The 27787-nt window shown below is 42.0% G+C and overlaps 1 protein-coding gene across 1 annotated transcript; it reads left to right on the top strand.

Moving 5' to 3' along the window:
* The first annotated feature begins 17402 nt into the window (after window positions 1-17402).
* On the top strand, window positions 17403-17852 carry LOC145139947 (uncharacterized). The gene has a single exon (XM_079073596.1). The coding sequence runs from the start codon at window positions 17403-17405 to the stop codon at window positions 17850-17852; it is 450 nt and encodes a 149-aa protein (XP_078929722.1).
* Window positions 17853-27787: the final 9935 nt, after the last annotated feature.

Here is a 27787-nt window from a genome sequence, read left to right on the forward strand (position 1 = left end):
ACCTTTGCCACTTCTCACAAGTCCATGTTAGTGTGCCGGTAAACCACACACGCTCCACTAACGACTTTGAGAATGCAAATATCACAATTGCTATCTAGCTAAAATCTACTTAGTGAAAGTGTTTCCTCACCATCATTTTCATGAATCGGAGAGAAACCTTATGACACTTAGATTTAATAGTGTATGTGTTCTTATCCATGTGAATTTGTCAAAACCATAATCACAAGACAAGGTTAGTGACAAATCCAAACTCATATTGATTAAACTTGTGCAATCTTAAATTCTTGCCATTTGGCAGCTCAGGTGCCTGCCATTGCTTCCAAGTAGTTGTGCAACCAATTGAGAACTCTCAGAACTCCTATGCAAAGCCAACTTGAATAGGCACAAAAATTTCAACACGATAGGTTATAAACTTCAAGTCGTGTGCTAGTGAAGGACTTTAGGTTTTATTCTTGATTAAGTCTTGAAACTTTCAAGAGCTTTAAGACTCCCACTGTCCTCTTGACATATAAGACTCCCTTGTCAAATATTCAAGAGATAGTGCGGATTCTTTATCAAGACTAACACTTTACACAATTGGCCTAAGTTGGTCTCTGTTTTATCCAAAACATCACAACTTACCAATTTCAAATGTACAAGAGTAGATAACCTTTTACTCTTACATTTGACTAGTGTTAACAAACCCTCTTTAAGATAAGTCACTCAAGTTACAATCTTGGAGTATGACTCTAAGAATTGTTTTGGAACGAAGTATGACTCATCTTTTTGATTTAACCATTTCAACAATTCATGACTCCTCTTCTTGACTTTAGAGGACCAATTGTGATATGGTATCTTAATCATTAAGATGATCATAAACATGATACTAAAGTACCCTCCCATCTTTTCAGATTTGAGAAACTTTTATCTTTCTGCCATACTTTGATTCTTCTTATTCGTTCTGTCTCACATTGAAACTTCTCCAATGCTACAGACTTATACTTAAACTTATAAGTATAACCATATTTACTGAACTTAAGTAAATCATGACGAATAGTCTTCTTGATCTTTTGTGGTGGACTTGACCAGTGCACAAGAATGTGTACTCGATCCCTTAGTCCTTTCCTTATTCACATAAGGAATTAGTCTTAATTTTCCAAGCTGAAAGTTCTCATTCATCATACTATACAACTTGCATGATTCCAAGTTTCGGTCCAATTGAACCTTGGGTGATGAGAATCTTTCCTTATTTGGTAATATTAGACACTACCACAACCGAAAGAATCAAATCCATTTTTCCAATATTGCTATCAATGGAATCTTATAAGCAACAACTTTTCACAAATGCCATCGTAAGGATACTTAAAATAAATAAAATCAAAACCTTTTTCTTTTATTTTAAAACTTTGCGGAAAAACTTATCCTTACAATCCATATGAAAACCTTGTTGTTATCTATTCCTAAGCAATATAAATATCATAACTCTTAAGTAATAGCCCAAAATTCTGATCACCGAACCATGCGATTGAAATCCATCTTCGCGATCAGAATCAGCATGTACTTAATAGAGTTAGACAATGGACTTTACCTGAAGTAGAGCCAAACTTATTGACTTTAACATCCTTAGGCAAATTTGGCAGCTTCGTAACCAATGCCCCTTCCTTTGGCAATAGTTACCTATAGACCCTTGATAATGGGACTATCTCAGACTTCGCCTCTCTCTTTACCATTGGGTCAACCGAGTTGACTATGGCCCATCCCTTTCCATTGGGAAGAGAGAGCTTTACTGGATATCCAATGTCATCATTGTCAATGTCCATAGCGTTTTAGGAAGTTGATCTTAGCAAATAGATAAGATCATTAAGGGTCTTGTCTTAGTCTGTTTCATAGGATTCCCAAAAGAACTCACTATGTGACTTAGAAAGTAGTTGAGCCACCAACTTTCTCAAGACTTTGACACCCAACTCTCCCGGCTTGTCAATATGTGACTACATCTCCAAGATGTGATCACACCTAGACCTTGCCTTGCCAATAGGGCTTGAGTGACCTTAAACTTTTTAGGAACTTGTGGGTTAGGGAGAATAATTGGAGGAGGTGAAAGAAGTATGATATCCATGGGACATCATCTTCATTTAGGAAAGCTTGTTTCAAGAGATTTGGGAAGATCATAAATGTCTAGACCAGACATCTTTTTGGGAGATATTCAAGATAGTTGATTTAAAGTCCTTAATATGACACCCAATATGAAAGATTAAGGCTAGGACCCAACAAACTATTTTATAACTTAGAAGAGGGATGCCGTAATCCAAGCTATAAAATATTTGAAGGTAGGTGAATGACGATTCACCAATTTCCACCATGAAAAACGAAATAATTTATTAGGTTTTAATTGGATTTGAAAGTTCTAGATCTTTGAGATTCATTGAACTGTTCAAAGGCATGTTTCAATCTCGAGTGTGCCCTTCAGGTTTTGTGACTGGGATGCCGAGGATCACAAAACAAGGTGTGAATAACCATGCAAATATACTTGGTACCCTTAATATTTACCCCTTAATCAGTGTGCCGGTTAACCACACACGCTCCACTGATACTATGATAAATATTAAGTTACCCTTTGCCTACCTTGTTAAGTCCAGGTTAGTGTGCCGGTTAACCACACACGCTCCACTAACGACTTAAGCAAAGTGCAAAGTGTAATTTCATGGGTTAGCACCAAATTCACATTTTCCTAAGTAACTAAGATTGGGTATTAATAAGAGTTTAGTTACTTAGTATTTATCATTAATACTTTTAATGAAAGGAGAATTGTAGTCCTTGTCCTACCCGTTCGACTAACGACCCTCCACCAGTCAAGGAAGCGGTGGGTGAGAGTGGACACCCATTAAACTGCCATTTTATAGGCAGTAACCTTATACACCCCTTATAGACCGGCTTCGTGAATGAGGCCTACTAACGGTAAGACTGACTTTACTCTTATACATATATATAAATATTATTAACTTATAATATTATAAAGTATAAGGGTTGAATTTTAACTTTTAAAAATCTAAGGGCTAACTTGGAATTAAAGTATTCATAAGTGAAAACTTTTTCAAATTCCAAAACTTGAGGGCAAGTTTTGAAACTATTCAAAACTAATTAATTCCATAACTTATGAGTTTAAAGTAGTTTTAATTAAAAAAAAAAAACTCTTCAAGTTCCATAACTTGAGGACAAGTTACGGAAGACTTTAAACTAATTAATAAAAAAAATAACTTTTTTTTTATTGTAACTTATGGAACTAATTAAGGTTACACCTTTTTTTTTAATTTAATGAAGAGACTCTTGAACCTCCATAACTTGAGGACAAGTTATGGAGTCATAAAACCATTTAATTAGAACTAGACTCTTCATTTTGTAACATTTGCCAACTTTTATGAGTTTTATGATTCTTAAATGTGACTTTTCATATAACTTGAGGACAAGTTACAAAAACACACTTTGGAATCAACTCTTAGATTAAAATGGATTGAAAACAACTATTTCACACAACTTTTTTGTTAATCTAAGAACCTCATAAGAACAAGATAATTCAAATCATCAATCTTCAAGAAATTAGCATGAACATACAAACTAATACAAATCTTGAAATTATTACAATTATCTTAGAAATTGGATTAGCATGAACATTACCACATCAAAAACAAGTTTATAAGTCCAAAAACATCTTAGGGTAATGTTCCTAGTCCAATTCCAGCCAAAACAATCGAATATATGCATCCAACTCGATTTTTCAGCTACTTTTGCAAGTATAACAAAAAAAAAAAACCTGGCTCTGATACCACTGTTGGGTTATGAGCATTCTAACACTCCTAAGTGTACATGCAACCCTAAATACCTTGGATCTATGTTTTCTCTATTATACATACAATTATGAACATCCAAGGTATTATCCTAATCTAGCATACAAAATAATAAATATAACAAGATAGAATACATACCTCTTTGATGTAGAATGTCTTCATGAAGCTTGAGTGCCTAGTGCCCCAAGTGTGACACCTCAAATGGTTCACACAACACCAAATACACTTGGAATAACTTGAGAGAAACTTGAACACTCCTTGAAATCGTCTAGCCCTCACACTCACACCTTAGTGCACGATTTCTTGAGCCATGGGATTATTTTATATGGTGGCTATTAGGGTTACACCATGTAACTCATAACTTTACCCATTCCTTATGCTCCATGGATTTTAACCTCCATGGAGTATCCATGGGTCACCCCATGGACTTAGTCCAACATAAGGAATCTTGGATCACAAGCCCACATATATAAGAATGAATGATTTACACAATCAACCCATATATTTAATTAGTCTCCTTTTGATCACTTAATTAATTCCAAATTAATTCTTGATCAATACTAATTAAATAACCTTATTAATATATTAGAACTTATAATATATTAACCAAACTTAAGTGTTATTTCTCTCATTATAGTCTATCCAAATGCATGATGCCATGCAACCCAGATGGACCATGCCGGGTCGGGTCAAGTCTTACCAATTATAGTTATGGACTTAGACATTAATACAACACCAAGATCTTCTAGAGCCAGAGTGGCTGGGCTGGTAGAGCAGTTCAGGTAGTCGCAGTATCTTCATGAGTCGCTGGGAACGACTGAGGGAATGTTCTCGCGTTCGTTAACCGGTGGGGGGTCGGTATTTCGGGTAACAGTGGATCGGTTGGGACCAGGGTGGTCTCGGTTCATCCGGAAGGCGGATGGGAGTCGGAAGGACTTCAGGCAGGAATGATGATAAGGTGTTTGGTGCAGAAGGCAGTGAGCTGATCGAGTAATGCTAAGTTGCTCACTGCGGAATCAGATAATCTCGGAGGATGGTCTGAATTCACACGCTGAGTGGAGTTTCAGTATTGGAGCATCGTATGAGGGGATATTTCGTGAGTGATGGTATGATGGTCGGCACTGAGAGTGGCCAGGATTGCGGTTTCAGCAGAAGATTTATTCTTGATGGAGATCGGAAAGATTTTAGCTTATAGGAAGTTGCCTTCGAAAGGCCAGTGGCAGTGCAAGGAAAAAGGGTGAACCCCTTGTGTATCAGGGTAAGTGCACTGGGAGTACCGGCAGGGCTACCGGTTGGGTAAAGGTGTTGTACTCGAAGGTAGTAATGATCAGATTCTTTAGAGAATGATATATCCAGGGGTGTACCTAATGGGTGAAGTGCGTAAAGCTGTAAGCAGATTGTAAGGTAGTTGGCTGTGGCGCCCTTCGAGGACGAAGTCTAGTTTAAGTGGGAGAGAGTTGTAACACCCAGAATCCAGAAGACCTAGAACGGAAAGAAAAACCCTAAGTCAAAGGGGTCAACTCGTCGAGTCTGAGGAGGAACTCAACGAGTCGAAGCGTGCCCTGTGTCGCAGATTAAGTGACCGACTCGACGAGTCGGGGAGACGGACTCGACGAGTCTGGTCTGGGTTTGGAAACCCTAATTTCGGGACTTGGTGCCCTATTTAAGCATCCTATTCTCCTCCCTAGGGTATCATTTGCGGCCCCTATTGTCCAGAACTCGAAACCCTAGCCACCCAACTCCATTGTTGAGCTAGTTCTTGCCTTGAGAGTGAATTAAAGCTTGGAGAAGGAAGAAGGACCTTGGTGGTGCAAGAAGAAGCTATAGATCCAGAGTTGGGGTAGCATTGCAGATCATTTGAAGGTATAAAGCCTATACCTTGGCTGTTAATCATCTAGATTCCCTTTCTAGCTTGTATTTTCCCACTTTTGGTCCATTTCCAAGGCCAATCTGAGTATTGAGCCTTTGAGGACGAAAAGGACTTCAGATCTGGGCATTTCTGAGCTGGAGAAGCTCTGAGTGGGTAGCTTTATCCAGATATGGCTCCATTCCATGTCCTAGACCTTCATTTTAGCTTGGATTAAGAGTTTTAGCTCCATAGCACCTTGAATGCACGTAAAGTTAGCAACTTTACATGTAATGCTAGCATTAGAAGTCCAGATATATGGGTTGAAGGTGTTGGAATGGACTGTAATCGGCAGAATAGAGATGTTACAAGGTGGACTCGGCGAGTCGGGTCGCAAACCCAAACCCTTCTGTTTATGATTCGGATCAGTGAGTGGGGTCAGTAAAGGATTCAACCAGACTGGGTCCATAATGGACATGAAGATCATAGTACTCGACGAGTTCGAAGAGGAGCTCGGCGAGTCCAAGACAATCTTCTTAGTTATGAAGATGGACTCGACGAGTTGTTCAAACAACTCGGCGAGTCATGGCCTAGATATTTATTCGATGTTGATGAACTCGACGAGTTCAAGGATAAACTCGGCGAGTCGGTTGAAGATAGTCTCGAAGTGTTAGATGAAGGAGAACTCGTCGAGTTCTTGCCAGACTCGACGAGTGGAGTCGGGGTTGTTTTGGGACTTGAGGAGCATGGACTCGGCGAGTTGGCAAAACAACTCGGCGAGTCAAGTCAACTGGAAGTTGACTTTGACCAAGTTTGACCAGGGTTGACTTTTGGATTATTATTGGTCTAAATGTTGTTTTGGTTATTGATAGTTCGGGAAGCCGGAGGGTCAGCGGTTCAGAAGTTTCCGGTTAGCAGTCAGAGGTGTTCAGCGAGTTTTCAGTAGTGCGAGGTGAGTCTCCTCACTGTGTGCATGGGTCTACGGCCGCAATGCCGGCCCATTATGTTCATGTTCATGATTATGCTTATGTATAGAAGGAAGACCTGGGGGTTAGCCCTAGGAACTTATTGATATATGTTCCGGGTTACGACCCGATGACGGGCGAGGCCCGAGGAATGTTAGGATGCTAGAGGTCTTCGTGATTCTTGCATGTGTCGATATGGTAGGATCCGAACCGAGGGTCCGATGTCGGGGTAAGCCCGAAGTACATTAGATAATAGTATGATTCCGGGCCGGGGGTCCGATGCTGGGGTATTCCCGAGGAAGATTCTTATGTAGTGCGTTAGATTATACTTGTTGTCTTCGTGATACTGGTATGTGCCTGATAGGGAGGTGAGTGTGGGCGAGGTCCCGTATCTCATCACTAGCTGAGTATGGATGGGGTTCCATATCTCGATAGCAGCAGAATAGGGGCGAGGCCCGTGATAGGAAGGATGTGAGTGTGGGCGAGGGCCCATATCTTACTACTAGTAGGAGTATGGACGGGGTTCCACTACCTCAGTAGCAGACCAGGGGCGAGGCCCAAGTTAGGCGAGGCCTTAGAGCATGGTATGGTTAGGGAATGATTATGTATGTTTCAGTATGTTATTTGATCGTATGTATGTGTATGGCGGGCGAGGCCCAGAGACAGGCGGGGCCTAAAGGAAACAGATTTGTATACCGGGCGGGGCTCGATGCCAGGTGGGACCTGATGCTAGGCGGGGCCTGATGACGGACGGGGTCCTCATAAAGTGTTTGGAATACCTCCTGGGATGTTTCAGCGCTGCTACACCGCCGGCTCCTTCCCTTGGATGAAGAGGTACCTGAAACCAAAACTGAAACTGTAAGCACAAAGCTTAGTGAGTTCCCCCATCATACCACATACCAAACAACATGCGTATTGTGGGGCAGTTCTGGGGTGCCCGACCTACCCATGTCAAGCCATTCTGGGGTGCTGACCTACCCTTGTTAAGCCTTTCTGGGGTGCTGACCTACCCATGTTAGGCTATTCTGGGGTGCCGACCTACCCTCCGGTCTATCTCAACCGGACACGGGGACTATTCACCCCCTACTACTAGCATATAATATCATATCATAATCATACTGACATATAAACATGTCAGACAATAGCAAACCAGACAATTATCACAAAGACAATTGTCTCCACTAAACAACTACTAGTGGGCCAGCCTTGGTGCCTTAGACCCACTTCTATTGGAAGGTAAATCACCTCAATGTCGCGTAGTGTCTGTACTGTCCTCGGTGTGAAGATCGAATCTCCTCGACTCCTCAGTCCCTACACGACAACTCTTCTAAGTTATCAATTCGTACTCACAACCCTTACAAGGGTCAACTCAAATCCGGGTCAAAGTCAACTTTGGTCAAAGTCAACCTCCAGTTGACTTGACTCGCCGAGTTGGTCCACCAACTCGTCGAGTCCCTATTCTATCAAAATGATATAACTCCCGACTCTACTCGTCGAGTCTAGCAAGAGCTCGGCGGGTTCTCCTTCAACCATAATATCGGGACCATCTTCAACCGACTCGCCGAGTTCATCCTTGAACTCGTCGAGTTCATCTTCATCGTATGAATGTGTTCAGTCTATGACTCGCTGAGTTATATGAACAACTCGCCGAGTCCGTCTTCATGGGTTGGGAAATTGCCTTGGACTCGCTAATTTTGCTCATACACTCGCTGAGTCCCATGATTCCCAGGTCCATAATCACGTCCATCTTTGTTGAATCCCCTTCAAGACTCAACCAGATTCCTCAAAAACAGAAAAGTTCGGGGAATCAATACCCGACTCGCCGAGTCCCTTAAAGTCCATGTCCATAAACTCGATTTTTGTTGAGCTCATCTCATCCAAAGGGTACATCTGACCTCCTAGGGTCGATATAACACGTAAAGTCACGAACTTTACGTCCATGCATGGGTCTTTAAGCTCAAAAGATCCAAAAATGACGTCTACAAGATGCATGGGGCTCTTATGGCCATAAAGTTGGCACCTTTATGCCATGAGAAACCTCCAAGGTTCAAGATCTGAAGCCATTTCTCTACATTACACCCGACAACCCGAAAATGGCTTAGGAATGCCCCAAATATGACAAAATCCAAGCCCTAGAGTAGATCTAACAAGTAAGAAGTTAAGGTAGGAGCTTTTTACCTCAAACAAGCTGGAAATGCAACCAAATCACTGGATCTACTGACTTCCTCTTGAATCTCCAATTCTTTCCTTCCTTCTTCCAACCTCAAATCACAAAGAATGGCACAAAATAGTTCAAGAACACTCAAAAGTTGACTAGGGTTTCATGGTCAGGGTTTGGAGATGATAGAGGCTGGGATGGAGTCCTCATAAAGTGTTTAAATAGGGCGCAAACCCTCAAATTTAGGGTTTCACTCAGACAACTCCTACTCGCCGAGTCTGTCTCCCGGCTCGTCGAGTAGGTCACTTAAAACCCCGATGAATGACGAGTCTACTCGAAGAGTTTGGCCTCCAACTCGTCGAGTCCCAAAGTAAAACATGAAGTTTTCTTGAATAAAATATGTACCAGGAATCGGGTGTTACAATAAAGGTGCAAGATTTATGGGATTTTTTGTCTGTTGCTGAGTCCTGGAAGAGCTCGGTGTAGTGCTCCCTCATCTCGTCCTCCGACTCCCAGGTCCATTTCGAGCCCTTGCGGTGCTGCCACTGCACCTTCACCAGCTCTACCCTCTTGTTCCTTAGATCCTTCGACTTCCAGTCGAGGATCGCCACTGGCCGCTCGATGTAGTTCAGGCTGTCATCCACTTGAATATCCTCCAAAGGCACCACTGTCGAATCGTCCACCAGAGACTTCTGTAGCTAGAAGACGTGAAAAGTGCTATAAATTTGACTGAGTTCGGCTGGCAGGTCCAACCTATATGCCGCCTTCCCCACCCGGGATACAACCCTGAAAGGTCAAATCTACTTGGGGCCCAGCTTTCCCCGCTTCCTGAATTGAATGACGCCCTTCCAAGACGACACTTTCAGGAGTACCATATCCCCGACCTGGAACTCCAGGTCCAATCGACGCTTGTCGGCATAACTTTTTTGCCGACTCTGAGTAGTCTGAAGCCTGCTTCGAACCTGCTGGATCCTCTCTGTAGTCTTGAGTAGCACTTCGGTACTCCCCATGACCCTCTAACCAACCTCACCCCAGCATATCGGGGTCCTGCACTTCCTCCCATACAACATCTCGAAGGGAAGACGGTCAATACTCGCATGATAGCTGTTATTATAGAAAAACTCCGCCTGAGGAAGGTAAGTATCCCAACTACCTACGAAGTCTAAAACACACGCCCGCAGCATATCCTCCAGAGTCAGGATGGTCCACTCGCTCTGACCATCCGTCGCCAGGTGAAAGGCAGTGCTAAAGTGCAGACGAGTACCCAGCTCGTCATGAAACTTCTTCCAGAACCTGGATGTGAACCGCACATCCCTATAGGATATTACTGATACTGGCACCCCGTGTCGAGCCACTACCCCCTGATATAGATGTCGGCCAATTTGTCGGCCGAAATGCTCTCCTGAATCGGAATGAAATGGGCACTCTTGGTCAATCGATCCACAATGACACAAATTGAATCCACTCCCCGCGCGGTCCTGGGAAGCTTTGTGATAAAATCCATAGTGATATCCTCCTATTTCCACAACGGGATATCCAACGGCTGAAACTTGTCGTGAGGCCTCTGGTGCTTGGCCTTGACCTTCCTGCAGGTCAGGTATCTCTCCACAAACCAAGCTACATCCCTCTTCATGCAGGGCCACCAATAGTCAAGACGAAGATCCCTGTACATCTTTTTCGCCCCGGGATGAATAGAAAACCTGGATTTATGCGCCTCTTCCATCAATTCCTGGCACACACCTCCATGATATGGGACCCACACCCTCCGGTGTAGAGTCAAGAGCCCACGACTGTCACAATCGAAGGAGGAAACCTGACCTACAATACGCTCACTCTTACGATGTTCCTCCTTCATAGCCTCCTATTGGGCCTCTCGAATCCGCTCCAACAACGGAGTCACAACGGTCATCCTCATACATATATCCGTGATCGGCCCTGCCTTGCGGCTAAGCGCGTCGGCCACGACATTGGCCTTCCCCGGGTGGTAGAGGATCTCACAATTATAATCCTTTACCACATCAAGCCACCGACGCTGTCTCATATTCAGATTTGGCTGATCCATGAGATACCTCAGACTCTTATGGTCCGTGTAAATGGTACAACGGACCCCATAGAGGTAATGACGCCAAATCTTGAGGGCGAAGACAACTGCCCCCAGCTCCAAATCATGTGTCAGATAGTTCGCCTCATGAGGCTTCAGCTGCCTCGAAGCGTAGGCAATAACAAGCCCTCTCTGCATCAATACCGCGCCCAAACCCGAGATGGACGCATCGCAATATAATACAAAATCCTCCATGCCCTCTGGCAGGGCTAAGATTGGCGCCTCGCACAATCTCTGCCTCAAAGTCTCAAATGCGGCCTGCTGCTCAGGCCCCCAACGAAAGACCACGACTTTCCTTGTCAGTCGGGTCAAGGGCACGACTATCTTGGAGAAGTCCTGAATGAATCTCCGATAATAGCCTACCAGTCCCAGAAATCTCCGAATCTCAGATGGAGACCTCAGAACCTCCCACCTCATCACGGCCTCCACCTTGGCCGGGTTGACCGGAATCCCGTTCTGGTTGACAAGGTGCCCAAGAAACTGCACCTCGCGCAACCAGAACTCACACTTGGAGAACTTAGCATACAATCTATCCCTCCTCAAAGTATCCAAAACCTCCCGCAAGTGCTCCTCATGCTGTTCCTGCGTCTTGGAATAAACCGAGATGTCGTCAATGAAAACAATCACAGATCGATCCAACATTGGCCTACACACGCGGTTCATGAGATCCATGAACGCGGCAGGAGCATTGGTGAGCCCAAAAGGCATCACCACGAACTCATAGTGACCATATCGCGTCCGAAAAGCAGTCTTCTACACATCCTCCTCTCTGTCCCTCATCTGATGATAACCCGAATGCAAATCAATCTTGGAGAACCAAGATGCTCCCTGAAGCTGGTCAAAGAGATCATCAATCCTCTGGAGTGGGTAACGGTTCTTCACCATTACCTTCTTCAGCTCCTGGTAATCTATACACATCCGATGCGACCCGTCCTTCTTCTTTACAAATAAAATCGGGGCTCCCCAGGGTGAACTACTTGGTCTAATGAATCCCTTGTCTAACAGCTCCTGCAGCTGTGTAGACAACTCCTGCATCTCAGGAGGAGCCAACCGATATGGTGCCTTGGCTATCGGGGCCGCACCAGGGACTAGGTCGATCCTGAACTCTACCTGCCTCTTCGGAGGTATTCCAGGCAACTCCTCTGGAAATACATCCGCGAACTCTCGCACCACTGGCACATCACTCATCGTCGCCTTACCCGCCTCCCGGGTATCCAAGAGATAGGCGACATACCCTGCTCACCCCTGCTGGAGATAGCGCCTAGCTCTCGCTGCTAAACATAAAGCTAGTCCATGCTGTGGCCTCTCGCCCTGTATTACCAGCTCTCCCCCACCTGGGGTCCTGAACCTGACCAACTGCTGCGCACAGTCGATCACCGCCCCATTGGGGCTCAACCAATCCATGCCTATAATAGCCTTGTTCCCCCGCAATGGTATGGGAACCAAGTCTACCAGGTAGCGCTCCTTGAACAACCTCAAAACACAATCCCTGAAAACCTTTGATGCTCGAACTGACCGGTCGTCCACAATCTCGACCTCCAGAGGGCAATCCAACATGCCCGAAGACTCGGGGAACCTCTTGCTAAGCGCAAGGGAGACAAACGATCGGGTAGCACCCGAATAAAACAATATCTGAACTGGAATACCGTTCACATGGAACGATCCTAAACAGAGCACAAAATATAACATATCAAAATCACAGCGACATATAATAAAAGATTAGAGAGAAGAAATCATACCCGTCACCACATCGGGTACGGCGCGTGCCTCCTCGGCTGTCAACTGAAACGCTCGGCTCCGCACCACTGGAGCCTCTTTCTTGATCTTCCGGCCATTCGCAACTCGTGCCGTCGCTGGAGTCGGCGCCACCACCGGTGTTGCTGCTGATGCTGCTGACAAACTAGGGCAGTTGGTCTTTTTATGGCCCCTCTGATTGCAATGAAAGCAAATCAGGTCTGATGTCTGAACTGTGGGGGCGGGGGCAGTACAATCCCTGCCAAAGTGCCCCGTCTTTCCGCACTTGTAGCAGCGAGACGATCCCGCTCTACAAGCTCCCTTACGCGGCCTACTGCATTTCCTGCCGCAGCTCTGGCCCGGCTGGCCCTTTGACCTAATGTCGATCTCTTGGGTTTCTTCCCCGAAACCCCCGTAACCTGCTCAGTCTCTGTCTTCCTATTTCTGAGGTGCTCCAAATCAATCTCCTTCTCCCGCGCCCTGAAAATCATGGACTCCAGGGTCGGGCAAGCTGAATAGCTGACATACTCCCGGATATCAGCCATCAACATATCATGGTAGCGGGTCTTCCGCATCTCCTTATCCCCCACATACTAAGGTACCAACAAGCCCTCTCCCTGAACTTGGCGATGACCTCCGCCACTGTCTCGGTCATCTGTCTCTTGTCAAGAAACTCTCTGGCCAGCTGCTGAAGCTCCATAGTTGGCGCAAAATCAGCCCTGAACCTGGTCACGAAATCTGACCAAGTCATAGCCTCGATGGCTGGGGCTCCCAGTGAGTCACGGAATGACTCCTACCAATCCCTAGCTTTATCCCTCAAACAACCCGTAGCAAAGCAGACCTTCGACCCCTCCGGGAAGAAGCTCGTCAACTTCGCAGACTCAATGTCTGCGATCCATCTCTTGGCAGCAATGGGGTCCTTCACCCCATGAAAGTCTGGCGCACCACTCCCCCTGAAGTCCTTAAAGGACAGTGTGCGTGTACCCGACTGGCTAGACGCCGAGTCCCTCCTGAATGCCTTGAGGCGATCCTCCATCAACTCGATAGTCCCCTCCTTGATCGACCTGTAAATGATAGGGATCGACTCAAGGATACCTCTAGTGATCTCAGACGCGATGAACTCGCGTAAACCGTCATCAACCTGCTCGGATCCCGCACCCGATCCTGATCCCGAACCTGATCCAGACCCTGAACCTCACGCTCCATGACGCGTAGTCACCATTATGAAATAAAACACATAAACGTCAGGGTCATACATACTCTCGAGAGGTCTCACATGCTCTCCACGTCCTTGGTTCCATCTCAGCCTGCCTTGACTCGAGTATGGATCCTCTACTTCCAGTAGTATGGGCCCATACTACCTTCTACATCTATCCGTACTTTCCTCAAGAATTTCTTTGACTTCACCAAATTCCTTCTACCAATTCTGCTCTCCAAGCTAATCTCATCCTAAGCTTGACCTAGGGCCCTCTCTGACCTATTCTCCGCCATCAGCTGCACAAGGAGTCCCTACTATCCTTCCCTACCTAGTTTGCGAATACTATTACATATCCACTTACTAGTTAGTTAAGGCTAGATAGAACCCCTATAAGCACAAAACAAGCAGCATTCGTGCATGGAGTAACCAAATCAAACATAACCCAAACAGGCTATCCTACTGCTGACTAGACAACCCTAGCATACAACTCAATAAGCTCATACAACAGACATATAAGGCATCCTTCCTAGATCCTTAGTTCTATTCTAGAATGCAGTTCCCAGAATCATATAACAGGCATACAAGGCATCCTCCTAGATCCTTAGCCCTAATCTAGCATGCAGTTCTCATAATCATATCATATAACGTAACGTAACAAGTATGGGTATCTTGGGGAAAACTTACTTGAGCTCGGCTGGTCGCATGCATCACACACCTTGTTCTTTCTCAAAATTCTTTAACTTAGATTTTAGGAGACTGTTTTCTTATAAAAATCCTTCAAACCCTCGATTTGAGTCCAGCCACCCCCGAGGGTGTGTCCGAATCCCTCAAACCAAGGCTCTGATACCAACTTGTAACATCCCAAAATCAAGACCCAAAAATTTTTGTTTAATTATATTACTTTAGAAATAGCTCACAGAAAACATAAGTAAAATTGTTTCAACACCAATTCACAGATTGCAAGTCTCGAACACCATAAAAGTTATATGGTAAAATATTAGAGTACAATCCCAGAAAACTCAATGCGGAAATCATGTGTGTGTGATGCGCTGCTACACCGCCGGCTCCTTCCCCTTCGATGAAGAGGTACCTGAAACCAAAACTTAAACCTCCGATGAATGAAGAGTCTACTCGACGAGTTGGGCCTCCAACTCGTCGAGTCCCAGAGTAAAACATGAAGTTTTCTGGAATAAAATATGTACCAGGAATCGGGTGCTACAATAAAGGTGCAAGATTTATGGGATTTTTGGTCACATGCATGCATTAAGTCACTTATTAAGTCCTTTTTAGGCTTAAGAGATTTATTTAGCCATGCATGAACGTAAACTTAGCAACTTTACGTGATAATCCAACTCAAGGAAGCCAGATCTATGTTTTGGAGCTTTGTCTTAAGGGATTAAGTGTTGAATCAAGTTTTGGGTTGAAGAGGGTGAGTAGGTACGTTTAGTGTACAAGCCTCCAAGGGAGTACGCTACACGTATGTGTTGAGTACGCCCAACGTACTCGGTTTGTTGGGTCTCGCATGTTTGGGCTTCGGGTTTGGGCCATCTTTTGGGCTTAATTGCTTGGTGGAATTATTAGGCCATCTGAATGTAGGTGTTTAGACTAGGAATAATTGGTGGGCCTTTGGGTAAGACCTATGTAGGGATTTGGGCCAAATTTGGAAAATTAGGCCATATGTGGGCCTTGGATGGTTAATTGATTTTGGATTAAAAGATTGGGCCTTAGTCTTGGGCCAAACTAGGTAAGGGGTAAAATGGTCTTCTTACCATGAGTATGGATTGAAGGATATAGATTCGACCCAAATTGTTAATTGGGTGTCATTTGATATTGATAGCTCGGGGAATTGTCGGACCAACAGTCAGGGATTATCAGTTTGATTCAGCAGTGCGAGGTTAGTCTCCTCACTGTACTATGGGGTCGAAGGCACCAATGCTAGCCTATTGGGTTTATGTATTATAGGAAGACTATAGGGTGGCCCTTGGCACTCATATGAAAGACTGGCTCCTAAAAAATCTATATGCAAGACCAGAGTTTGGACTCTGGCAATTAAATAGATAAGTAGTTGTATATTGTATGCTAGTTGTCTTTGTGATGCTTACATGGAAGACCAGGAGGTGGCTCCTGGCACTTGTCTGTAAGACCTAGGGTTTTGGTCCCTGGCTTGGCAAGGAAAGACCTTGATACAGCTTGTGACATAATGGCAAGACTATGGTTGGCACATAGCACCTCCTATTGAATGTTGGATATGTTTGATATGTATGACTCGTATATTATGTATGGTATGTGGTACTTAGAAAACTCACTAAGCTTTGTGCTTATAGTTGTTTTTTATGGTTTCAGGTACTTCCGGTTCGAAAGGGAAGGGTCCGGCTTGATCGCAGTGCATACACCCATATTTTCCGCAACCCCTTAAGATTTTGGGATTGTACTCTGATAATTGTTTTTATTATAAAAAATCTTTAAGGATTTGTTTAAATGATAAATGCGTGTTTTGGTTGTTTTAGAAATGAAATTTTTACCTTTGTACTTTGGGATGTTACGTGTATATATATATATATATATATATATATATATATATATATATATATATATATATATATATATATATATATATATATATATGTAAATGAACTATTTTATAGAATCTCACTCTTAGTTACTTTAGGAAAAATGAACTATTTGATAGAAAATAATCACATTATTAAGTAAAATGCTATAAAAGTAATCACATTATTAAGTAAAATGCTATAAAAGTAAATGAAGTATTTTATAGAATCTCACTCTTAGTTACTTTAGGAAAAATGTGAAAAGTATGATAACTCATAAAATAGCACATTATACTTTGTAAGAGTTAGTGGAACGCGTGTGGTTAACCGGCACACTAATAGTGACTATAAAGAGTAATAATGGTAATCTTTAAAATTATCCCTGATTAATGGAGCGTGTGCGGTTAACCAACACATTAAAATGAGATGATAAATGGCATCGAGAGTGCGAAGCATACTTGTATGGTTATTCACATTTTGTTTGTGATTCTCGGTATCCTAGTCACAAATAGTAGAGTATAATTTGAGATTAAACATGTCATTGATAGATTCAATGAATCTCAAAAGATCTAGGAATTTCATAGTTCAAAATTGGTAAATTGCTTTTACCTACCTTCATAAATCCGCAATAAGATTTCGGCATCCCTCTTCTTAGTTGTGAATTGTTATTTTGGATCCTAGCCTTAATCGTTTATTATGGCTTAAAATATTAAGGATTATTGTCATCTAACTAAAACTATTCTTTTTTCTATATATGTCTACTCATGGTGATTCTTCTGCTCCATCGTCATCTACCCACCACTCGGGTTTCTCTCTACTCTCTATCGTGTCCAAGGTAACCTTTGACGGCACCAACTACAATGATTGGATGCAAAATATCAAGATGGCTCTTCGATTTGAGGGAAAAGAATATGTCATTGAAGGAAAACTTGTTGAGATCGATGAAGCCACTGCTACTCCTGAACAACTAGCCTCCTACAAGAAAAACTACGATGATGCAACAAATGTTGCTTGCATCATGGTCGCTACAATGGCTTCTGAGTTGCAGATGTTTTATGAGGACTATTGGCCATATGAGATGAATAATGACCTTGTGGAAATGTACCACAAGAGAGCTCGTCAAGAGAAATATGAACTGGTCAAGTCCCTCATGGATTGCAAGATGAAAGAGGGAGAGTCTGTGTGCAACCACGTGCAGAGAATGCAAAGATACATGAAACGCCTTGTTAGGCTCAATGTAAATTTTGACGAGGAGTTGGCCATTGACATGGTCTTAAACTCCTTGCCAAGTTTTTATGATCACTTTATATTGGCTTATAATTTGAACAACACAGAAACCACATTGGCCCAACTCCACAACTTGCTACAGACTGCTGATTCAGGAATAAAGGGAAAGAATCAAGCCCCTTCTACTAATGCTTCCATTCTCGCCATTGGTCAAGGCAAAGGGAAGAATAGGAAGGTTGCTCCTAAAGTGTAACATCCCAAAAATAAGACCCAAAAATATCATTTTTAAATTAATAAAACCAGTATTCCAGAAACATCATCATAAGAATCCAGATAAAACAAATGTGTAAATCATCACATCATATCAGAGTAAGTTAAGAAAATGTGGAAAGAGGTGGTGTGTGCTCTGAGATCATCTCGAGCTCTTCCTTTTGAAACTAGAAGTACCTGAAACATAAACTGAAAACCGTAAGCATGAAGCTTAGTGAGTCCCCTAAAATACCACACACAACACATCACAAATAAACAATTATGGGTTATCAGCAAACCTGGGGACTACGAGCAGTCCCTATGGGCTAACAACATGCTCAGTGGGTTACCAGCAACCCTGGAGACTGTCAGCAGTCTCAGTCACATATAAACATCATAACACAATAATAACAGCTAGACCCAGCTGGTCATTACAAACACGGTTATTCTGCCACACAGGCTCATACAAACATGCAAGAGTCACAGAGACAACTAGCATCCTACATATGTAATTTAGTTAGCCGGCATTAGTGCCTTCGACTCATGAGCACCGGAAGAAGACTCACCTCAAACTGCTTACCTACACTGATAAATCCCCGGCTGCCGATACGATAAATCCCCGACCTAACAATATCAAATATTATCCAATTAATACTTGAATTCCAATCCATAACTATCATCCCACAATTATGGTAAAAAGACCATTTAACCCCTTATCTAGTTTGGTCCAACACTAAGGCCAAAACCTACTATCCAAAAAGGCCCCAAAAACCAATTAATCATACAAGGCGCAATCATGGCCCAATTTTCCAAATTGGGCCCAAATGCCTTCCATGGACTTAACCCACAACCCAATAATGCTCCTGGACTAAAACACTTGAAATGAGATGACCCAACAAGTCCTAAACATCTAGGCCCATAAGAACGGCCCAAACTGAAGCCCAACAATCTGAGGCCCACTCTACTGAGTATGCGGGGTGTACTTGGCTCGTACGCGTAGCATACTTGCCTTAGGGCTTGTACGGTAAGCGTACATGCTTGTACGCCCATCGAACTCTCGCATACAGCCAATCTTCCATATTAAGATCTTATTCCATAGAGACTTTACACCACAACCTAGATCTGAGTTCCTTGGACTGATTAATCACATAAAGTTACAAAGTTTACGTTCATGCATGTTAAATGAAGCTCTTAAGCTTAAAAATGACTTAATATGTGACTTAATGCATGCATGAGACCCAATACCCCATAAATGTGGCACCTTTATGCAGAAGGAACTCTCAATAAGCTCAGATTCAAAAGAAATAGTTCTTCAAGCATCTTAACTCAACAACCAACCCAAAAAGGGACCAAAAACATAACAAATCAATGCCATAAAGAGATCTAAACATCTACAAGCCAAGGTATGAACTTGATACCTCCCAAGTCTTGCAAAAAGGGTGATGATTTTGGATCCATGAACTCCTCATCAAGCAAAGCACCCTCAATTTTCTTTACTTCCTTCTTAAGGCCAAAATAACCACCAAATCCTTCTCAAAAGCTCAAGAACACCAATATGAAGGCTAAGGGTCGATTTAGGTTTTAGGAGGCTTGGGGGTTGGTAAAGAGGCTAGTCCTAAAGACTTAAGATGCTTAAATAGGGTACACACACTTAAAATTAGGGTTTCTTGCACCCCATGTATGCCCATCATACTCCTCATACGCCCATCGTACGAGGCCGAGGCTTCGCAATCCTTCTCACTTGGTACGCTAAGCGTACACCAGTGTATGCCCTACGTACTACACCTCACACTAGTACTCCCCGCGTACTAGGGTTTCCCCTTAAGCCCTAAAATACTCTGCAGGCCATCACTTCTTCGTTATAAATTCGATTCCGACGATCCTTATATCCATGAAAAGGTAACGAGAAGTTCTACGCTTTTATCAACCCATACATTCCATAAAATTTCACAAACAAAATACAATTCCCATAAAAGCCCAAGCTGCCATATTACCAAAATACCATTTGGCTCCAAAACACAAACTGAACACCCGGATCATCTAAATTACATCATCCATCTCCAAATGAGTCTAGATATCAATTCTTCAAGGGTCCTAATTCTGCTAATACCCAATCCTTGATCACCACCCCGAAATGGGAAACGCTTCGGAACAGGGCGTTACAACTCTCCCCTACATAAATTAGATTTCTTCCTATATATCATTCCTTACCATCCTCGGAATGCTAGTGAACTTCAGCAACACAACCACCACCCCGGACATACATCAGCCTTCCTAAGGCAACCGAAACCAGCCCTAGCAGGGCTCTCCAACCTGAAGATGAACGAATCCTCTCTCAACCTAAAATAATCCCATGCAAAACTACTCAACCTGAAATTCAAAGTCTCCAGATGGTCTGACTCCCTGACAGACCGCCCATACTAAATCATTGCTAATTCCATTCTACTTATCCCCAACCGACTACTCCAGTTCTGATAATCGGAGGTTCCTACTAGAAAACATATTCACAGACCAAACGCTGCTGCCAACAACCTTTCACTAGACCAAAGGAACCGATATTCCTTCGAGGGAAGGCTCATCCTGATGATAACATTTCCATGAACAAAATGAACAACGCGAGACCAAATGGGAGATAAACCTTCTAATGTTGAACAAGACACTGCCTCCTTTAACTGTCGAGCCAACACACTGACGGTAAAAATCTTGAAAGACCAAACTTGCCTGACCCCCACACTGAAAGAACTAAACCAAAACACAATCACAAGAGCCTGATCTACCATCAAAACTGAGACCATCCTTTAACCCTGAAACCATAAACTGATGCCACTGACATAAGGATTACTTAATTCGATTCTTACTGAAATAAAGATCCTGGACATAAACACTTGCGATTCCCAACGCGAGTTCCTATCAAGAACCAACTCGGTACCCAACTCTTAACCCGAGATCCAAGGATCTACACTTGCACTTCACCCAAAACCCTATGATTCAAGATAACCCCTCACTAGACCGGAACATAAAGTTTCCCAAACCATCGCTGAGATTACCAGTCTCGCTCCTGATCCAGCTACCAGGCTACCTAGCCTAAACATCCCTTTGTGCCACTCACTAACCATACACTCAATCATGTGACCCAAGATACAATACCTTGACCCAACTGTCCCTACCAGGTCCCTCCTGCATTGACATACACACACGGGCCTCGCCCACGGGTCTGCCTCATACCCCAATAATCCTCAACCTAAAACAGAGAAATGCTCCTCGACAATCATATCCGTCATACCGAAGGTACGAACTGATCCTCCTCTAAACTCATGATCAGCCCAACGATAGGCTACCTCAACTGGTGAATGTTACGATCCCATTACAGTCTTACAATACTTCTAACCAACCATGGTTATCACCCATGGTCTTTCCAAACCCAAACGAACACAACCCCACACATACTGAGTCGAAACCTGCATCCAACTGCATCCAATCAGGTGTTGGGGTCATGCTTTGAACCCCAAAGCCTTTAACAGGCGGCGAGACTCTAACACAACCCTCGACCTGGATCCATCCACAAGCCTGCTATACATAACAAGGAATGCGTCGACCAACTGTTGGAAGTTTCCTGAACTTCAAACTCACACAACTTCAATCCAAACGAACACTTGGGTCGTCTCTCCTCCTGAATGGGATGCGAAACTTACCCTAGTTTCACAGCCGATCCAACTCCCTGAAATTTTTGATCGATACTCCCCCGCTTGAACTCATCGAAGCTCTCTTATCCCATGAAACTTGATGGATTCTCAACCCATCTTATCTTCGCACAACTGAACCGACTATGATCTGAGCCTACCAATACTAGTGTTCTATTACTAGCCAAACTCAAAGATCGCCCAACTACTGAAATTCAGTTAGATACTCCCAGAGATCCCAACATCCCGATAACCCCAAATGATTACCATGATACCACATCAAATCCTTAAGTTCTTATGTTGGAGACTAAAAACCCTAACCCTTGCTCTGAACTGGAGAATCTGCGCCCTATCTTCCATCCTCCAAGAGTCACTAAATTCTGACCATCTACAATCCTTGCCATAAAAAAAATCCCCTGGCACTTCCAAATACCCAACGACTCATGTGACTTTCGCCACTATCCTCTTGCTACTGGTTCTTCCCTAGCAACGATAGTGATTAAACCCAAAGGTTCTTCCATGGAAAACTGCTAATCATACCACAATAGAGGATAACACGACTGAACCCTGACATCGTTGGAGAACTACCAGCTAATCCAATCATAGACCCATAAATTAATACCACTGAATTGATCCCGACAAACACCTGGAACAACAACCGAACACGCTGAAACCCTCTCTGCAAGATACGACCCACTACTGATTCATGGCATGCAGAATGACATATAAAAATACTTGATAATATAACGAAGACAATAGCAGAGAACCAAACCAGAGATAATGCTTATCCAAATCAAAACAAAATTCCAAAGCAATATAAATTTTGACAATAAACGAGAAGAAATCAAAACATAACATACCCGCAGAAGCATTGTAAAAACAATAAAAACTTAGATCGATAGATTCTATAAATGATAGTGAATAATCAACAAGAACAATGAAGATCAAATAATGTCGAATGCTTAGATTGAATAGCTTTAGAAGAGTTCAACGTGAACTTTTCTGTAAAAGCTAGGTAGGGCAATACAATCGTTAACCTTAGAAGGATACACGCATGCACATTAAATAGTCTAACCCTAGCAAAGCATAAACATGGATGGACAGTCCCAACCCATTAAAATAAGACTATTTTAGTACCATACAGTTTGACACAACACTTTTATAACCCAACAATCTCCCCCTTTGTTTCAAATAAAGAAAGAAGATTCTTCATTGTTGTTTCTTCTGAACCTTGAACAACTTGGTCATCAAATCCAGAAGGGTATTTCTGAGCACAAGATACCGCTTGATCATGTCATTGAATCATTTCAGCTCGACATCATTGTTTGCTTTGCATGCTACAGTTAAGCCTAGGATGTTGTTTAATGCATCAGTAGAGTATAGATGTTTGTCTAATAAAAAGAACAAAATCTTCTGAACTTTTCACCTTCCTTTCTTTGATACACCACGCTCCAATTTGCTTTCTTAGTCTTACCCAACTTCATCTTTTGGAAGTCCTTCGTTTCTTCTTTAGGTTTCACAACTGGGTTTTTCTTCAAAACAAAAGCGATTTCCGCATCCATTTTTGCAACTTCATGAATGTAGCAAATCAACATTCTTTTCAGATGAGAAATGATTGGCTCATACTTCTGTTCATCTTTTGACAGAATCAGAAACAAGGAAATCCAGTCATTCGGATTCATACATGGCAGATCAGCAAGTGTGAAGTCATCTTCATTGCGACTTGCTCCTCGAAATCCTTAAATTTGACGTTTGTCAAGTGTTCAGTTGGAAAAGGAGCATAAACCTTCACATCAACAATCTTCTTTAGGCTCCATGTCTTGAACTGAGGTTGTCCATGCGTGAGATAAAAAGAGAAAAGCATATTGTTAACATCGTAGTCTGAAAGTAGTGCTTTCTCAATATGCTCAACGCATTGGAATAGGAAGGCTTTCAGAGTGACTAGGAAGTCGAGCTGAAAGTCAGCGGTATTGAACAGTTCGAAAGATATCGAAGGCTCCAACCAGTGAATGCTCAGATCGTGGATCGCTTCCTTCTGAATTCTTTCTAAGGACCAAGGAGGAAATAGTTACATCTGTGTTGCAAGAGTAACTTTCGGAACTATAGCTTCTGCCTCCTTTTCTTCTAGCTCTTTCCGAAGATATAGCAAGTTGTCAAGTTCACAGTCTCTTTTCTTCCTAACTAGTTTTCCACCTTCCGAAAGAACTCCTTCTTCTTCATCATCATCGTCAATTATATTTTCTTTCCCTTTAGATCCAGAAGCTTCATTAACCTTCGGATCTATTTCCGGTTTTTCCTCATGTTGTTCATCAGTGGGCTTCTTAACTTGGGGTTGAGGTTCTTCTTTTTCTTTAGCTTTTTCTCCCCCTTGTTTCGGAAGAGCATCAACATCCGAAACTCCTTTAATGCGGTTTAACATCTCAAAGACCAGATTAACGTTTCCATATCCCGATAAAGTAGCGTTGAATGATGTGACAGCTGTATATGTCAGACGGCGTTGTAACTGACAGGCGTGATATCAAGAATTTGAAAAGACCCACTGGATTTGAACCTTATCTCCAAGTAACCGTCGTTCCAGCTTTCATCCATTCATAATTATTAGCCAAGTCACCATCACCTGTTTTTTAAATGAAAGTAACCATTCAGAACTAAAACGAGACTTTTAAAAAATCATAAAGTTTTTTGTGCAAGAGTGTGCCAAATATGAAGAAGTAAAACAAATTAAATTTGTGGGATTCTATGATGTCAAAATAAAAGTGACTTTAAATCAGATGGATCCCGGGCAACGATCTCTTCCTTCTGAATCAAGAGAGATTCGAAAGTGCTTGTGTGGCATTCCGTTGAAATACAATCATCTATTTGTGAAGAAATAGTGAAAGGCTTCTTTTTAAGTAATCTTCATAGGTGGCTTAACCTTCAATCAGATTCCGAAACTTGAAATAAGTCTGAAAATAAGAGAGAAGTACTTGTTTGACCAGTGTAGCTATAAGAACAAGTATGGTTGGAATATAATATAAGGGACTGGATATTATGGAAATCTCAAGAAAAATAAAAACTAGATCTATTTGGAAGAAATGTCTTGGGTTGAGAACATTTCATTAAGATCACTCAAAAATAATAATTGAGATTCCAAACTTGTATAAGGTACAAATCATAAATGTTTTTAGTCATCACTTCATTGGTGAAAATATCTTGAACATTTTATTGTTCACCATCAATTCAGAAGTTGATTTTGGATTTTGGTTCTCACTTAAAATCATGGTAATAACGATTTCAAGATCATCAGCACAGATGTTGTGTAACCATAAACCTCAGTGGTAATTGCTGAGAGTCTCAAGGGTTACGATTATGAATGTGAAGATGATAGAGAAATTTGAGATTGGTTCCGAAAAAGGTGTACCTCTGCTATAAACGAATGACAAAGCAGTCAACTCTTAACTCATTTTGAGAAGAGTAAGGTAGCTCAATGACTTATGTGATTTATTAGCCTGATTGGGAAGAAACGATCAGAATGAAAGTTTCATTAAGGCTTCAAACATAGAGTCTTAGAGGCTTGGGACAACATGCAGGAGCATGCTTGTAGGGACACTTAACTAGTTCATAGATTCAGAATTATATACCTGCCCCATCAATTTGAATTGAGGTTATGATGAATATGTTCCTAAAAGTAATGTTAGCCCTTAGAAGAAATGTATTTTTGGTATTTTCGATTTTCTAAAAAATAAAACAAAACAAAGAAAAAGAAAAGATTTTTGTAATTTTGGATTTTTCTGAAAAATGAACAAAAACAGAAATGAAATAAATAATAAAAAAATACTTTTGTGATTTTTGGATTTTTCTGAAAAAGATAAAACATAAATAAAGAAAATATTTTTGTGATTTTTGGGTTTTTCTGAAAAAGATAAAAGAAAAAAAAACAGAAAATAATAAATCAGAAGTACAAGTGAACAATATCTTCCGAACCATTCCGAAGCTCGGAATCAATCGGAAGAAACATAGTGTACAAAGGATACAACTCATTCCGAAACCATTTAGCGAACAGTAGATTCCGAACAATTCCGAAGCTCAGAACCAATCAGAATTTGGAGATGAACTCTGAATCATTCCGAAGCTCGGAACCATTCGGATCGTGAATAGTAAATTCTGATTACGAGAGGGATTTCGGTACTGAGTCCTCTTCAATCCTTCCTAAGCCTTGTAGAATTCGATTGAAAGTTGGCTTAGGTAAGGCTTTTGTAAAAATATTTGATATTTGATCATAGGATCTAACAAAGTATATCTCAACGTTTCCATCTTCAACGTGATCCTTAATAAAACGATTATGACATATCTGAATTGCGCTTTCTGAATCACAGTATAAAGGAATCCTCTTCATATTTATCCCGTAATCTCTAAGCTGACTTTGAATCCATACAACTTGATAAGTACATGATGCAGCTGCGATATACTAAGCTTCAGCAATGGATAAGGAGATGCATGTTTGCTTCTTAGATTGCCAACTAACTAGTTTGCCAACCAAAAACTGACATCCTCCAGTTGTGCTTTTATGATCAAGACCGCATCCACCAAGATCAGCATCAGAATATGCTTGCTCAAAGAATCCTGAGTTGAAAGGGTACCAAATTTCGAGAGAGGTTGTCCTTTTGAGGTATCGGAAGATCTTTTTCACAGCAATCATGTGTGGTTCACGGGGATTCACCTGAAACCTGGCACAATAATAAACAGAAAACATAATGTCTAGACGACTTCATGTTAGATACATTAAAGACCCAATCATCTGTCGATATAGTGTGAGATCTGCTGCTGGCTTGTCCTAGGATGGAGTCAACTTTGTTCTAAATGCCATTGGAACCTTAACTTTTGAATCACCCACCATTCCAATTTTAGCAAGCAAAGTCTTCGTGTAGGCTTCTTGATTAATGAAAATGCTCTCTAAACTCTGTCTAATTTTAAAACCAAGGAAAAATTTAATACGACCCATTGAGCTCATCTCAAATTTAGTTTCCATCAGTTTTCGAAATTCAACTTTTAATCTTGGATTAGCGGATAAATAATATCATCAACCTAAATTTGGACGATCATTAAATGGTCACCATCTTTCTTACGAAATAAGGTTGGGTCGAACAAACCTTGTTTAAATTTGGATTGTTTCAAAAATCGAGTTAGGGTTTCATACCATGCACGAGGTGCTTGTTTTAGACCATACACAGCCTTATCCAAAATGTAGCAATGATTTGGATATTTCTCGTTTACAAAACCTGGTGGATGTTCCACATAGACTGTTTCCTCTAACTCACCATTCAGAAACGCACATTTCACGTCCATTTGATAGACTTTGAAATTTTTCTGTGCAGCATAAGCAAGGAAAATCTGAACAGATTCTAGCATTGCAACTAGTGCGAATGTCTCTTCATAGTCTATGCCTTCCTCCTAGAAATACCCTTTAACAATTTATCGAGCCTTGTTTCGAATCACATTGCCTTCCTTGTCAAGCTTATTCCGAAATATCCATTTTAATCCTACTACAGATGCATCCTTCGGAGTTGGGATCATTCTCAATACTTTGTTACGCTCAAACTCATTGAGTTATTCCTGCATAGCTTGCACCCAATCAGAATGATCAAGAGCAATCTTTACAGTTTTAGGCTCAACTTTAGAGATGAACGAATTAAACATGCAAAATTCCATTTTTGAAAATAATGCAGTTTGATTCGCTTTTTGTTGTGCCCTTGTCAGAACTCTTGAAGAAGCTTTTCCGATAACTTGAGATTTAGGATGATCTTTGGTCCATTTGGCCAATGGAGGGTAGTTCGGATCATAGGTTGGATCTAATTCTGCATTCAAGTCTTCGAATTCCGATTGTGCGTCGAAGTCATTATTTTCATTCTCATTCTCCCCCTGGACGTTTGCATGTGACTCTACATTCGGAGTCAGATTCTCCCCCAGGAATGGAATATCAGTGTTGACTTCTGGATTTTGAATTCTCCCCCTGAAAAGGTGTATCGGTTGTGGAGGTTGAAGTGGAACCCTCCCCCTGGAATGGAGCATCAGGTTGTGGCTGTGGTGGAATATCAAAAGCCTTCAGAATTGGTGGCTCTGTTCCAAGATCTTTGGCAGCATCATCAATGATTTTCTTCAGTTCATCCTCCTTATTATCTTTTGCATTTGATTCAGAAGAAATAGCTTTTTCGGGCTCACCAAACAAATTCATGAATTCCTCATATAAGTTCATAAGAGGAATCGTCTGAGACGGAGTTGA

This window comes from Lactuca virosa, chromosome 9, assembly GCF_052849685.1.
Source record: "Lactuca virosa cultivar CGN04683 chromosome 9, Lactuca_virosa_CGN04683_v6, whole genome shotgun sequence".
Classification (NCBI taxonomy): domain Eukaryota; kingdom Viridiplantae; phylum Streptophyta; class Magnoliopsida; order Asterales; family Asteraceae; genus Lactuca; species Lactuca virosa.

What these genes read in the sequence shown, in the direction of transcription:
- LOC145139947 (XM_079073596.1), top strand. Translation starts at nt 17,403, where the DNA reads ATGGCTTCTGAGTTGCAGATGTTTTATGAGGACTATTGGCCATATGAG.